Source organism: Thunnus albacares, chromosome 9, assembly GCF_914725855.1.
Source record: "Thunnus albacares chromosome 9, fThuAlb1.1, whole genome shotgun sequence".
NCBI lineage: Eukaryota > Metazoa > Chordata > Actinopteri > Scombriformes > Scombridae > Thunnus > Thunnus albacares.
The window spans coordinates 21,515,898-21,530,452 of record NC_058114.1 but is presented as its reverse complement, the minus strand read 5'-3'; the positions used below and the strand labels follow the sequence as shown (position 1 = coordinate 21,530,452).

At 41.2% G+C, this 14,555-nt stretch overlaps 1 protein-coding gene across 4 annotated transcripts in view; it reads left to right on the top strand.

Annotated features, from left to right (window-relative positions):
• Positions 1-14,555, top strand: part of rxrgb (retinoid X receptor, gamma b) — a 34,973-nt gene that overhangs the window by 1,538 nt on the left and 18,880 nt on the right. The window contains exon 1 of one of the 4 annotated variants that reach the window (XM_044361375.1): positions 5,904-6,126. The exons of 1 other annotated variant lie outside the window; for it this stretch is intronic. In XM_044361375.1, coding sequence (XP_044217310.1) covers positions 5,919-6,126 — 208 coding nt within the window. In that variant the 5' untranslated portion in view covers positions 5,904-5,918. Of the gene's footprint in view, positions 1-5,903; positions 6,127-12,044; positions 12,420-12,440; positions 12,602-14,555 lie in introns of those variants that run through there. 2 more of the 4 variants (XM_044361377.1, XM_044361376.1) reach the window with 2 other exon arrangements.

Below are 14,555 nucleotides of genomic sequence, written 5' to 3'. Positions count from 1 at the left end.
ATTATTTAGATGCCCTCTGAATATGATGTTGGTGGGCCGGCCAGTGTCTTTTTAAATCACACATAACTCCCACTGGTTCTTCCCATATGTTGGGAATTTGTGAATAGCTCAGCTTAATAAGTCAGTCTCACCATGGGCATACAAAGCCTTGATGGGTGACTAATTAATAAGTAAACTTCATGTTTCCAATGTAGTGAAAACTCAGTTTTTCCATTGGATAGACTGATTGATTTGGTAGTATTTTATGTTAGTCAGTCAGGTGAAGACAATTTGGTTGACTGCTGTCCTTTCAGTTCAACAGCAGCTAAGGCGCTGAAAGGACAGCTGGACCTGAGGACAGTGACAGTAGTGGTTGGAGTTGGTGTGGACTGGACGGACGGATGCTTCCGTAGGGCTTCTGTGCCGCTGACATGTCACTGCTGGTGAGAATTGTACTTTAGTGTCACGACAGAGAGTGCAAGCATCTTTGAACCCCTTTAAATCTGTATAGAGCCTGTTAGCAGACAAAGTCTCTGTGAAATAGAACTGAAGTTGACAATCATTACCTGAGTTCTATGAGTACAAAAGGAGAAAAAAGAAAGACAGAGGATATCATAGACACACAAAAAAAACAGTTGTATGATGTCTTCTGTGGCTCTATAGGAGCTTTGTCAAGTCTGAAAAATTTACTTAAGTGACAAAGCTTGCATGATAAACTAGGTGTGTGTTGTCTGAAAAACATGGGCATTTAGCAGGCTATGTAGACAGCCCAATGAAAGACGCTATAGAGTTGTATTATGGGAAGTGTAGTGTCCATGGTTTTTGGATTTAAAAGTCAGGATATCTTGGCCTCTGGTACATCAATTTTGAAAATGCATTAAAATCTGTCTCTCAAAGGTCCCCCAGCTTCAAGTGTAACACTAAATTGCTGAAGAGACCTTTTACATACAGACAATCGCATGTGACAATCATCAAAACTGACCTTTTTTTTTGTCTTTTATGATGTTTGGTGACCCTGTCTTTATTTGTGTAATTAGTGCGTGAATCATCTGTATGCAAATGTCAGTGCGCCTATAATTTGATTTAGTCCTATGAGTGCCTGTCCTCATACAACAAAATGGTTTTGAACAACTATGACTCAAAGTCACATGTATAGCTCCTGCATGTTGTGTATACACTGTACACAAGGAAAACACAGCAATGATAAATATTACACAGTTGGACAAAAGCTGTTTAGCTCCATGTTGCATGCATCCGGCAAGCAGCTTTAGTCCCTGATCTTGTCAGATAAACATGTATGTTGCCTCCGTAACGGAAAAGGTCGGGTCTTACAAGGTATATACTTAGACTATGCGATTCTTAAATGGTAAAGGCACAGTTAGAGGTGACATTGTGTGCTAAAAATCAGTAGCAGGTGTACTCTGGGCCTAATCCTTCGTGGGCATTTCAGGTCGTAGTGAGATTAACCTGGGGTGGTCTGGTTTTATTCCCTGCAGGATTGGTTCAGCTGCATTCTGAAAGAGCAAGCCCCCAGTCTGTCTCAACTTATTACAGCAAGGCAAAGACTAACACAGTGGTCAACCATCTGCCAGAAGTCTGCAGTCCACCTATAATATAAAACCCAATCAACTAATGTGAGCAATGTTATTTCATGAATCACTGCTAAGTCCAGTTTATTGTTTATGTTCAGAAAGACTCTTAATTGCCAAAGTGACGGCGGCCTATGCAGCTTCTTACTGTACCTTAAAGTGCAAAACATTCTTCACAGATATGAACCATGTATTTGCCTATATTGTGTGTCTTCATGGTAATGTGGACTTGTCTGATTGGAGTGGTGTGGTAATGGCATAGATGATGCCTTAGTCTGTAGGCTCATCATATTGATTGTGTGTAAAGCCCCACTGACTCAGACACGGACAGCAGATTAACAGGTTGACCTGATATGTTGACAGCACGGTTTTACAGAACATTTGTGTAAAATGGATTATGAGCTTTGGTCACATTGCCTCTGCTGTTGGAGCTGCTACAATATGTCTCCTCTTTTGTCTAAAGCATGACATCCGTTTTCATGCTTTGTTATTTTCAAAATATCAGAGCATTTAAGAAATATAACAATTTCTCATCAGTCAAGAATACCAACCATGGTATTAGTAATTAGATTTCCTCTCACTTTAGAATCAAAATATTTGAGTTATGAGACATAATTGATATAATAGCATGGCAATGAGAAATTATAATTTTGCAATACTTTTAAATTAATACTTATGATTATGATGTTACAGTATTTTTGGATGACTACTGGAGGTTTCAAGTTGTATTTACACACAAACCTGAACAATGATGTGCACATTATGACAGAGAGAGATATCCATTGTTAATTTTAGTGAGTTAAAGCAGTCAAAAAATTTAAAATAATTTATTTTGTTTTAATTTTATTTTTCACAGGAACAGTGCACATTGATCAACATCACTGTAAATGTGCCAGTGTTAGCCAAAAGGCTAATCTTTAATTAATTTTGTCCCTTGACCAGATGTCAAATTAGCCATTAAAACAACAATAAAACAAACATCATAACGAGAGAAAGCAGGCAAAACATGATGCAGCAACAGAGGATAAAAAACTAAAAGGCAAACATTCATATGTACAAAACAAGCAATTAATACAAGACAGAAACCTGTTAAGCAGACAATCATGATGTTACAATAAGCAAAATACCAGACAATATCTACTTTCATATCACAATATTATACTATATTTCCAAGCTCCACATACCCACAAATTGTTTGTTCATTGATCAGCCATCAGATCACTTAGAACAAAACAAGATCACCCAATCTGAACCCAACTTTCACATTTTAAACAGAGTTTAGGTGGCTTTATAATGCTCCCTGCCTTTTGTTATCTGTAGTCCTGATGGCTAAAGATGATAAAACCTTACTTGCACATTAGAGAGTAAAGATGAAATGAGATACACAGCACACACTTGTTCACTGGAATCCAATAACATACAAATCTGCTTTTGCTCACAAATCCTGCCACTACGATCTGACAATTAGACTGATGTCTGTATGGCTGCTACAAAATCAACAAGTTAAGTTTGGAGCTAGTTTGCGGGATATTGAGCAGTCTCCTCCTATACAGTAACTAAAACTTTTTCAACTATAATTTAAAAATTTCAACAATACTTACAATTAGGAATCATATAGTCACTAAATCGTGCATCATAGTAATTACCATTTCTGTGATTTTGATTTTATTTCTGAGACAATAATTTTGCCTCCAAGCTTCAGTACTGTAGGTCTCTTGTAAGAGTTTTTTTTATCCTCCGTGGGTTATCTTGTTAAATGTAGCCTATTGTAAGGTGCAAATATGTACATAAAATGAATATCTCACACTGTCACACACAATTTCAAAAGGCAAAATTCCCATAATGGTGATAATTTAAAACTAATTAGGAAAAGAGGAGGAGAAATAAAAAGTTAATAATGTTATTTATCGCACAGGACTTGAAATTAGTCTTTACCACCAAACAGATTGATGTAAATATGCAGAGGCCTGTCAATGTGTCAGTTTAAGACACTTTGGTGGATTGACAGCCTGTTTTCAAAAAGGCGTTCTATATCTATCTATATCTTTCGTTTCTTTGTTTCTTTTGCTGCTAATTTCTGAAAGAGTTGCTGTAAATGTCACTATTCTTTGCAATTATGTACTTGTGTTTTTAAGAAATACTTGAAATAGCTGACATGCGTTGAGCACTTTTCCACCCATGTGGCCGTGCAAGGCAGTGAAAAGGAGCGAGAGAGTTGGAGGACAAGCTTCTTCTGAGCAAAGAGAAACCCCTTTGCGAAAAGGGAGTTCGAGCTACATTTCATCTTTTGTGTCCCAGATTGATGACCTATGAGATGGATGATGTTCTGTAGTGCCGTGTGGCATTGTCTTATCCTGGCTGACACAAAGAGAGAGAACACTTATCATCTCGGGCTTATGTATAGAGCAAGGGGGGCAGGGGTTGTCAGAATAGTGAAGAGGGTCCAGGAAGGTGGGGGGTGGTGGGGTCCCCTCTGATAAAGCGTGATGGAGATGAGCTAATGACAGCAGAGGCAGATGGAAAGAGCCATCTCCCATGACGACGCAGCCAGAACCTCCATCCTGAAGCCAGAAGAGGACAGATACAGAAAGGGAAGGAGGGAAATAGAGGAAAGGGGCCAAAAAGAGAAGAAGAGGGGGGGGGGGAGCTTTGATGTGTGTGCATGTGTCATGTGTTTCAATCCACGCATTACTGAGTGTGTGTGCTCTTTGTATGAATGCATGTGAGGTGCTGTTTTAAGGTGACGCAAAGCAGGCAGTTTGTTGCTCAGGTTTGTGTCGGCCTTTTAGCAGCTCTGAGACTTGCTAGCAGGTGGCCCAGGTTTGTGGAGCTCGGTTTAGGATTAGGCTTTAGGACATTGTTTGGTGGGAATGGTGCTGTGAATACAAAGGGATTAGTGCAAAGGGTTGCTTCATTGACTGTGAGTTTGCGTGTGTTGGGGAGGGGGGGAGTAGGAGTCTGAAGTTGATGGATGGATTGGATAGCCACCAAAATAATTAGACAGAGGAAACAAAGTATTAGCCCGGATGAAAACAAAATATAGGCCTGTACAAATACTATAATGGGCGAGAGTGTTGCTGGAGTTAGAATAAGTACAAAATCATAGTGCAGTTTTCGGATAGAGATATTTTGTGACTTTATTTTTCTAAAGCATCCCAAAGAATAAATTAAGTTCTAATTTGGGGCTTTTAAAATGTCAACATTCATGAAAACAGGACAAACACACGTTTTTCCAAGTTCCCACGTTCCCCTTCTAATAGAGAGAGAGAGAAAAAGCCCTACCAAAATCATCTCAATGCCTTGAACCATGTGCCACCATTAGGGACACACAAAGAAAGATCTGACAAATGACCATTGTAATGTCCCTCTTTGACTTTAATGAATTTATACGTTATCTGGCCCTAATGGAGGCTGCGGCGGAGGGGCTGGCGCAAGGCCATAACAAATGAAAAGCTCTGATTAGTGTAGAATGAGCCCAGAAAAAAAATGCCATTCATCTTGGTTAGCATCCTCCTGTGCTCTTTTATGGGTCGCTGTTACAGGGACGGTGGAGCCGGGGGTGCTTGTCCCATTAGCGGGGCAGCCCAGTGGTCAGCGGCCCGGCGTTGACGGAGCGTCTGCCCGCTCCGCAGTTCAAGTCTGTGAATGCCTCAGTGCGGCTTGACTCCTGAATAACCTTCTGAGGTACCGGGAGCTTCACCCCTACATGACCCCGCACTCTGAAGAGGGGTGTGGGGGGACCCCGGGGGGTACCCAGACCCGGACTCACTCTAGCAATAGGTAAACAGTGGAGAGATTCGCTCAGAGAAAGACGACAGGAGAGCAAAAACAGTCTTATTTTGAAATGTTAGAAACAATAATGTAGCCTATTAGGCTGTTGGGAGCGCCTAATTTGATATGCAAATTGGAGTTTTTAATACAGAATAAAATGGGGAAGTTGGGAGCTTAAAGGAGGAATTTGCACATTAAACTGCAAGAGAGTTAAAATAAATGTAAATGTTCTGGTTCAAGACTGCATTAAAAGTAGGTCATTACAATAAACTGTTTAGGTTTAGAAGCATTAATGCGCAGAAATAATCAGAACAGAAAATGTTGGTCTTTATTGTTTTATTCTATCATGCTTCATGCGTCACTAATAAACATTTCCTTATTAGACTTATTGGCTACAGTGTGTTCTTAATGAGGGAGATTTTTCAGATTATGTTGCCTAGAAAACGACTGGCGGAAAAAAAAGACGGTTGTTTTTTTAAAGGCATCGCCACCTTTCTTCTGTCTGTCGTGATTCCGGAAAGTAACGTTTTACACTGATAATATTGCAACACAGTGTCACTGCAGGAGAGATGTTTCGTCATGATCGTGTTGGAGCTTGATATCGACCACTGTTGTCATTGGGAGAAGCCCTGTTTTGCCGCCCCCCCCTCGCTGGGCCCCCGTGTAGAGCCGCCTTGCAGAGTTCAGTCGGGCTGGAATGTGCTGGGATGCGGAGCAGCACCGACTGTAGGAAATCAACGCCACAACTCGCACAGTATGGACAGTAATGATCCGTATTTACACCTAAGTAAGTACGCCTCAACATTATATTTAGAGCGCAGACCGCCTGTTGTGTTGCTTTTGACTCAGAGGAGAGTGCGTTTGTTTCATGGCGTCTTCTCTCCAGTCTGCGAGCTGTGCGCGAAAGCGACCGCGGACTTTAACCACCGACTCCCGTCTGTGAATGCGGTTGTTAGACTACTCTCTTTGTTAATAATCGTTATGCAACTGTGCCAATTGAAACGAGAGCTGCGACCAATGCAAAAGTCAGGTGATCGCGGTTGTGCCGGTCAGGCAAGGTCAGAGGTTGGCACTTTAATTGCGCTTATGTAATTTATGGCGCTTGTCGCGCGTCTCTTGCTAAACTGTTTGAGACAGAAACTGAATTTATTGGTCTGAGATGGTCGTCAGATCCAGAGAGAAATGCACGAAACAGCCCAGAGGAATGGCGGATTTCTACTGATAAACAAACTTACTTCGTGGTAAACAAGCAGGAGCATAGATTGACTGACGCGCCCTGGTCAGCGCTGTGGCTATATTCAGCTGAATGACAGCATGATGTGATTTTGCTAAGTAAAGCTGAACTCCGGTCTGACTCGGTGACTTTGCCCTTGAACCAGCTGATGACTTTTCCCTCTATTATCAGGACTGTTTTTTTTTTGACAGCCTAAAATCCACAGACAGTACAAACGCCACTGATCCCACTATGGAGTTTGCAACATGTGGATTACATAGGTTATCCTACTTACACTATACCTAATAAGTGTTAGTCCTGTGTTTTTGTATGCTGAACCTTTTAGATTAGACTGTGTGGACACAGAGTCTGGAGCTTTTGAGCCTCATTGAGTCACACACTATATGCATCATTTATCATGTGATGTTTTTTTTTCCTTCCCCTGAAAGATACACTCATTGTCAAACCACTGCAGTAGAAATGTAGCATGTGCTTCTAAACCACTGTGGGGGGAAATGACAGATAATAGTGTGGCATTACAAGGAAACAAATAAAACCGGTCTTTGAAGACTAAATTGTGCAGTCCCCTTTATGTTATCACAGATATCTCGGCACCATTTGGAGGGGCTGAAAATTGTTTCCATAATGAATGTGGCTCCCAGGGGAATGAGAGAGACATCTGGATGGGAGAGCATGTAGAGGGAAGCCAGGAGTGTACAGAAGTAACAGAGCATTCCCCTTGGGCGATAGAGTCTTTCTTGTCTGTCTTTAAAGAGTTGCTTACTCTGATCAGCTTGTAGTTGCATCCCAAGATATATGCAGATCAGCACAGCATTAGGCTGGTGTGCTGGTGTGCTGTTATTGATCTTTTATTAAGTAATATGTGTCAGTTATGCAGTCCACTGCTAATAACAAGGTTTCTATCTGCTTACAGCCAACTAAAGCAGTCTGGAAAACATTGTGAAATGTACATGTTTGTCTTGCGCACATCATTTAGTAACACTGTAACTTTCGGTCGTAATTTACATAGTTGTATAGTGTGATTTATTCTTGTTTTGCTGCACCATTATGGTCTTACAGTAATGTTGTTGCAGAAGCTTTCCAACACCACAAGGCCAAGGGTCTGATTTAAACATTGATTTTTTTTTTTTTTTCATTTTTGGCATGAAAATGGTAAAGTAAAGTAAATATCAGATATCTGTAACACAAACCAGTATCAACTGAACCGTAGATGAGGACATTTCTTATCTTTTAGTGTATTTATGTTGTGAAAGTTGGTAGTGAAGCCATTGAGTTTTTTTCTCAGTGAAGGCCACATCCTCTGAAACATCTCTCCCAGGAAGAACTGTTCTTGTTTTATCCATGTGTTGGCTCACAACTACAATCAACGGTGTATTTTCGCATCAACAGCCCGCACACAAAAACATGTATGGTCATAAATGTATGACATACTTCTTGAATGGGAGATGATTACTTGAAAATTAACACACTCCCTTTGGAATCTGTCAGCAGTGTGCCGCCAAGGCGAAGCAGCGTGAAGTCAAAAACAGTCTGGTGATTATGCGCGGATTGTTTCGTGATCCACTCAACTTTTTTCCCAGACATGTTATGTTTCAGCAGGTTTGATGCAAGCCCGCCGGCCCCGGGCTTTAAGTAGAGTCAGCATTTTTCTCTCTCTCAGCACTTCAGCATTTTTTAAATTTTCCGTCAGTGGAAGTGATTCTAGACACACTGACGAGCACCCACTCGCTGCTTTTGACGCTGAGAACTTATTTAGCTCTCAGATCAGGGAAGTCATGGCAGAGATGGAGAGTGAAGGGGAGCAAAATAAAGGGGAAGTGGAGGGGGCGGTGGAGAAAGAGGTCACCCTAGTTGATGTGAACTCTCGTCACTTGCCAGGGGTCAATGATTCACCTCCCGGTACACACGCACACACACACACACACACAGAGGCACACTCACACACACACAGACACTTCCCAATTGCAAATATGCAGTCTTCCTATGTAATGCAGTGCTTATTGTACAGAAAAATGTGACCATGATATCATGTGACTTAAAGAATGTGGGTGGTACTATTTGACTGTGAAGTCTCTGCCGTATTAAAACCTGCTTTCTAGCTGCCGATCCCTGCACAGAGGATTCCCCACCCACTCCTGCAGAGTTAAATAAACCACACAGATAGAGGAGGTGTGGCTCTCTGCAGGTATTTGCTCAAGGATTCTATAGCTTGAGACCAGCCATGCTTCAATGCCAACACATGCATTAGCACACAATACATACAATAGGTGTATTCCTGGGCCACTTTTGATTGAGTGTGTGTATTTCTGTGTCAGTGTAAAAGAGTGCTTGACTGTGTGCGAGTGGGTGCGTGTGCTAATTGTGAGAACAGGATGAGGGAAAAGAAGGGGCGTAAGGAGGCCACTCTCTGGGCTAATTGCCAGTAATTAGTCATTAGTGAAGAAGGTCAAAGCCTTGATTTAATTCCAGCTTTAATCAAGCAGAGAACCTTGAAAGGCCCCCGCAGGCTGCAACAGTGTTTGGTTATGAGATGTATATAGCTATTTCTTTGCTAATTATGCAATGACAACATACATGTCACACATGGGCGCACACCAACTCTCGTTTTCCACACTCTGAACATTTACTTATGTATGACAGGTCCCTCTGGTCTTAACCATGTATCAATCTCAGTGTTTGCTTTGAATTAATTCAGCTATTATAAGGCGTAACAGTAAATTACATGACTAAATTCCCATCTCTTCGTAATGATGCATCTCCTCACAAACAGAGTAAATGCTGCCTTTTGCACCTGTGTATGCATTGAGCCATAACTGTTAATGTGCCTGCAAAAAAAAGTTATTTCCAGTCATCATTGCTACAAACCTTTAAGGGGAGACATTCATTGTTGCCCATTAAAAATATAAGTGTTAAAAAGTGTCCTGTAATACACTCAGATGAAATGATTAGTTAATTTATCCGTTGCTGATTAATTTTCTAATCAGCAACGATTGGGATAATCGATTTATCATTTTTCAAGCAAAAACACCAAATATTTGATGGTTCCAGGTTTTTAAAATTGAGAATTTGCTGCTTTTCTCGATCTTACATTATTGCAAATTAAACATTTTTTGGACAAAAGACATTTGGCTGATGTCACTTTTTATAGATCAAACAATTAATTGATGAATCGAGAAAATAATCAACAATAAAATAATCAATAATAAAAACTAATTGTTATTTGCAGCCCTTTTTTGGTTTTGGACAGTTGACCGGACAAAGCGAGGAATCTGAAGAAGTCGCCTTAAGCTTCGGGAACTTGTGCTGCACATTTTCCAATATTTTCTAACATTTTACTATTATTTAAAAATAATCAACATATAATCATACAGCAAAACAATCGTGTGTTGCAGCCTTATACCCAGAATGAGTCCCAAAGCAAGTTAGTGATTAGAAAGTGTAAGCACCAGGGAGCTCATTAACACCATTAATAGGAGTGGGATTGATGAGGGGAGATTTATGGCTCAGTAGAATTTGGTTTGACTGACCAGGCTGGAGTTCTTCATGGCACAAATGGCAGCAACAGGTAACAACTAAGTACATTAGATCTCATTAAACCTCTCCATGGAGAGGCATGAAGAACACGCTGTAAACCTCGCTTGGCTATTTTGAGTGCTCCGAGTTCCATTTTAGTGATGATGTTCTGTCTTGCACAGCTGAATGCAAGCGTGTACCCATTAAAACAACACACAAGTATAGCTGTTCTGAATGAAACACGTTATTTTTCTGCCTTTTTCTGCTTTTCACACATTTCTGCCATTTCCAACTAAATTTCCACCCAACCAGATATGTTGCATGATGATCTTTCCTCATGTCAGAATCGTTCATTCTGTCAAAAATCACTGCTAGACGGATTGATAAAATATATACAATTACTGGATCATAAATATACATGACATTGATGACAAACTGCCGATTAAATTAATTGAAATTTGGATTAAACATTTAATGGTGTACCCTAAATTGAGGGTTGCTCGTACTCCCCCCTCTTCCATTTCTTCCGCGATACATCTATGAATGCTAAATATGGCTCTCGGGTTAATTTGGTGTGTTTTATGTGGGCCACGACATACTATTATAACAGCGTGCATTTAACAAGGGCTATTATTTTAGTTTTTCCCTGTGGGATTTGTTAAGTCTCTAAGAGTTGCAAGTGTCTCTTCTCCTTCGCTGTCTTCTTATGTTGCGGCTGCTGAGTCTCTTGCCAGGTTACTGTCACCGAGAGGATCTGATTACTGAGGGCTATCCTTCAAGCGCTGTATGGACATTTGATCCAGCCACATGCAGGTGCACTGCTCATAAGAAACTCTGTTGAGTCATGTCAGTAAAATAGACCCACACATGGTGGTGGAAGGCGTCTCAAGTTTTTAGTGCGATCTTCCGATGCAAATGGCTGTTTGAAAAGCTGAAGGGTATAACATTTGATAGGACGGCAGGATAAATTAAAAGCAGCAGCTGCACACTTAAATCAGTGCCAGTTTCACATTAATTGGCAAGGGCTATTTTCTGGCGATAATGATATGACACACTTCCATTGCTAAGAATTCCTGCTGTCTCAGTCATTTATTTACAAAATTACTGCTGTGATTTGCACCCTGATTTTGTTTCACTAAAGTCATTTTATTACTATTTTTGAAAGCCTGTTCTGATTGTTGCTATCTTGTAAAAAAAAAAAAAAAAGGGGGTCAGAGTAAAGACTTAAACCTCTCCTGGGTGTTACAGTTTATTTAGGCTCCCTTAGGCTTTGCCGTGTATTGTTCTTCGTTGCTTTTAAGGTATATTTTTGGCTTGTGCCTGCATCTGGGTTTTCGCTTTGCTGTGTGTTTGCTTGACCATCCCGGGGCATTGAAAAAGACAATTCCTGACTTCCTGGAATGCTATATATGTTAAACACTTTCTAAACACACAAACATACTAACAATGTGCACTAAGGCAACTCGGCGTGTCAAAATAAGCGTGTATACTGGCCCGATTTCATGGCATCAATGTTTTTTTTGAGTGAGATAGAAGAGAGAAGAGAGAATTCTGGCTGTTTCTTGTAACTTCTTTCTCAACACCCACAGCCCACACCAGCTACATATTAGACAGAGAGTCTGTGACTAATATTCTGAAAAAGAGAACAAAACGAGGGGCAAAAAATGCCATTGACACACAAAAACCTCTGTGTACTACAGGAACATCAGTGTCTTCCTGTCTTCCCATGCTCTCCAGTCTTGATCCCTTTTAAGAGCGAGTAATCGGAAACTTCTGGTTATACTCTCCTCTCAAGTGTGACCCCCCCCCGCACCCCCACCCTTTACCCAACCCTTACCACCCAGCCTACCCCCTCTTGCCAGATACCCTGTTCTGCCACTACAACAGGTGTCTCTGCACAGATAGTTTTACCAACACCCAGAGAAAGAGAGAGAGAGAGACATGAGATGAGTGGGCGGTAGAAGAGCTGATTTGTGCAGCAGTCGGGCAGCAAACAGTTCCTGTGGGATTGATCTCTGGGGAAGGATAATCTGGGTAATCCTATAACCGGCGCCGGTGGACTCCGCCTCTTTTGCTCTTCGCTAACACTCCCCCCCCACCCCCGTCCCTCTCGCCGCCGACCCTTCCGTTCCTGTTCTGTCCTGAAAACTGGTTGAGATCCGGAGTGTCCACGTCATTTTTAGTTTGTCATCACGCCAACTGTTGAGTCTGACTCCTCGTCCAGAGCAACTGGCATCCTGCCAGTGCCACACTTGCACCTGAAGGCATGTGGCACCCCGTGGTATCACCTGCAACTGGAGGAAGCCCTGGGAGGGACATAGGTTATGGCCACTGTGAGTAGCCTTGCTTGTGTGTGAGTGTCTGTTCTTGTTGGAAATAATAGGACGCAGATCAGGATCGGTCCCGGGATTGCACATGATGGAAGATATTGCTCGTCTTCGCCACTGCGGCTCTGTGATTTTCCAAAGAAGTGAAGCTCGAGCAGTAAAAGCTGGTGCTGCACATATACATTATGGTAATACCTCAAATCTCTGTGCACTCTTTGAAAATTTGTATTTTGAATCTTTTCGCTCCGGGGGAGAAATCTGAAACTTCCAGGGCAAATTCATCTGTGAAACTTCTTTGCATTTGAAGTTTTCTCTATGGTTTTAATAGAGTTGCTTACATTTCACTGTGCGAAGGACTTCACGTTGCAAGGGATTGTATGTTTACGTCCAGATTTCAGGATCTTATTGACTACAAACAGCAGCAGTTGCTGCCTCTAAAATCAATGGATCTTTTTAACCATGTGTGACAGGTACAAGGCTTTGCTGTTGCATGTTACAATCTAAAAGCTTGTGACTCACTTGTGGTCTCAGATGTGGTCAGTGGTGATGCCACTCAACTAAAAGGATGCTTCCAGCTCTCATTGCCTTGTCCTTCACTATCTATTTATCTCTCAACACTTGTCCCTTCCTATTAGCCCTCTCCATCCTGCTTTCTCTCTCTCTGTTTGTGTCTGCTGTCTGTCACCCTGCATCCCTCCATCAACGCTCGCTCTGATGAGGTTTTTTTTTTTTTTTTTCCCCCTCCTTCCTGTGTTTGAAGTGGTGTGGGAGGTGTTGATGCGAGCCTACACACATAGCGTAGTTAGCCTGTTAATGAGCTTCACTGTATGTGTGTGTGTGTGTGTGTGTGTGTGTGTGTGTGTGTGTAGATGGCAGAGCGCTTGTTCTTTTCTGTTCTTGAAATAAGCATGTTACACATTAATTTTTACAACTGTAGTTCCTCCTCACTGAAAACCATGAAGATGTTCTGGATTCGTCAGGCCTGGCTTGAAGTATGAATAGTGAACAAACTTGACAAAGCAGCTGGTCTATAGCTGACCCTGGAGTACCAAACACTTCTATTCTGTTCTGCTTGTGTTGTAAGTCCATGATGGGAAGTCAATATTTCTGTGTGGTCCCTCCACTAAGAGAACAGCAGAACTGCCAATACAGCTGCGATAAAATCCATAATGTTCTCAGTAATGTGGAAAAATGAAAAATGTGCACTTTTGAGTTGTTAGTGAATAATAAGAATCATTTGTAAAACACACCCCCCCCAAAAAAAAAACATGGACGTGATTTTGCATACTTGCATGTCCATTAACTACAAATTGGTCATACTTAACATTAACCTGGGCCAACTTTGCAAATAATTTTTAGAGCATTTGTGCTGTTGTTTGATAGTTGATAATAAGATAGGAAATGTGGGAAGAAACTGATGACATGCAGCAAAGATCCTGGGACTTGTAGAATACATAGTATGCGTCATAGTCCACTGTGTCATGGGGATGCCCCAACCCTGGCCGTTTTTTAAAGCACACTGTCAATTTTTTTTATTGATTTTCTATGTTTCCAACAGACATTATTTTCAATTCATATGAGACTTGTGTATTTCTTAAACTTCTGCCAGAAGTGTTGCATTCATGTTTGCAGAAAATAAACCTGGAAGACAAACAGCAAGTTAAGGGATCATGTGAATTTGGTTCATTGATCATTGTGAAGGATTACTTCTTTCAAGCAAATTTTGAGTCTCCACAAATTGATTTTCACTCTGGGTGGAAATAATCAGGAACTAGTGGATGTCTGGAAGATAATAAGAAATCAATCTAAAAACATATGATAGGTTTTAGAACATGGCGACCAGCTGTGGCATGAAATACAGTGTTAAATGTGTAGAATAGAAAATATGCAAAACCACCAGTCCTTTAAAGACATCACTGCCACATAGTCCTTTTCTTCTCATCTTCAATTTGGTCTTATCTTTTGTCTCAGATTTTTTTTTTCTTTTTCAGATGCCACATTACCCCAAGACTAAACTCAAGTTAACTGTTTCTACTGAACTGGTTGTGTAGTCTGGCCGTCTTTCTAAGATGTGGTCACAGGCCCAGAGGTCAGGTAGCCCTGGACAGAGTCACTGAGGCACAGCATGGGATGAGTGGTTTA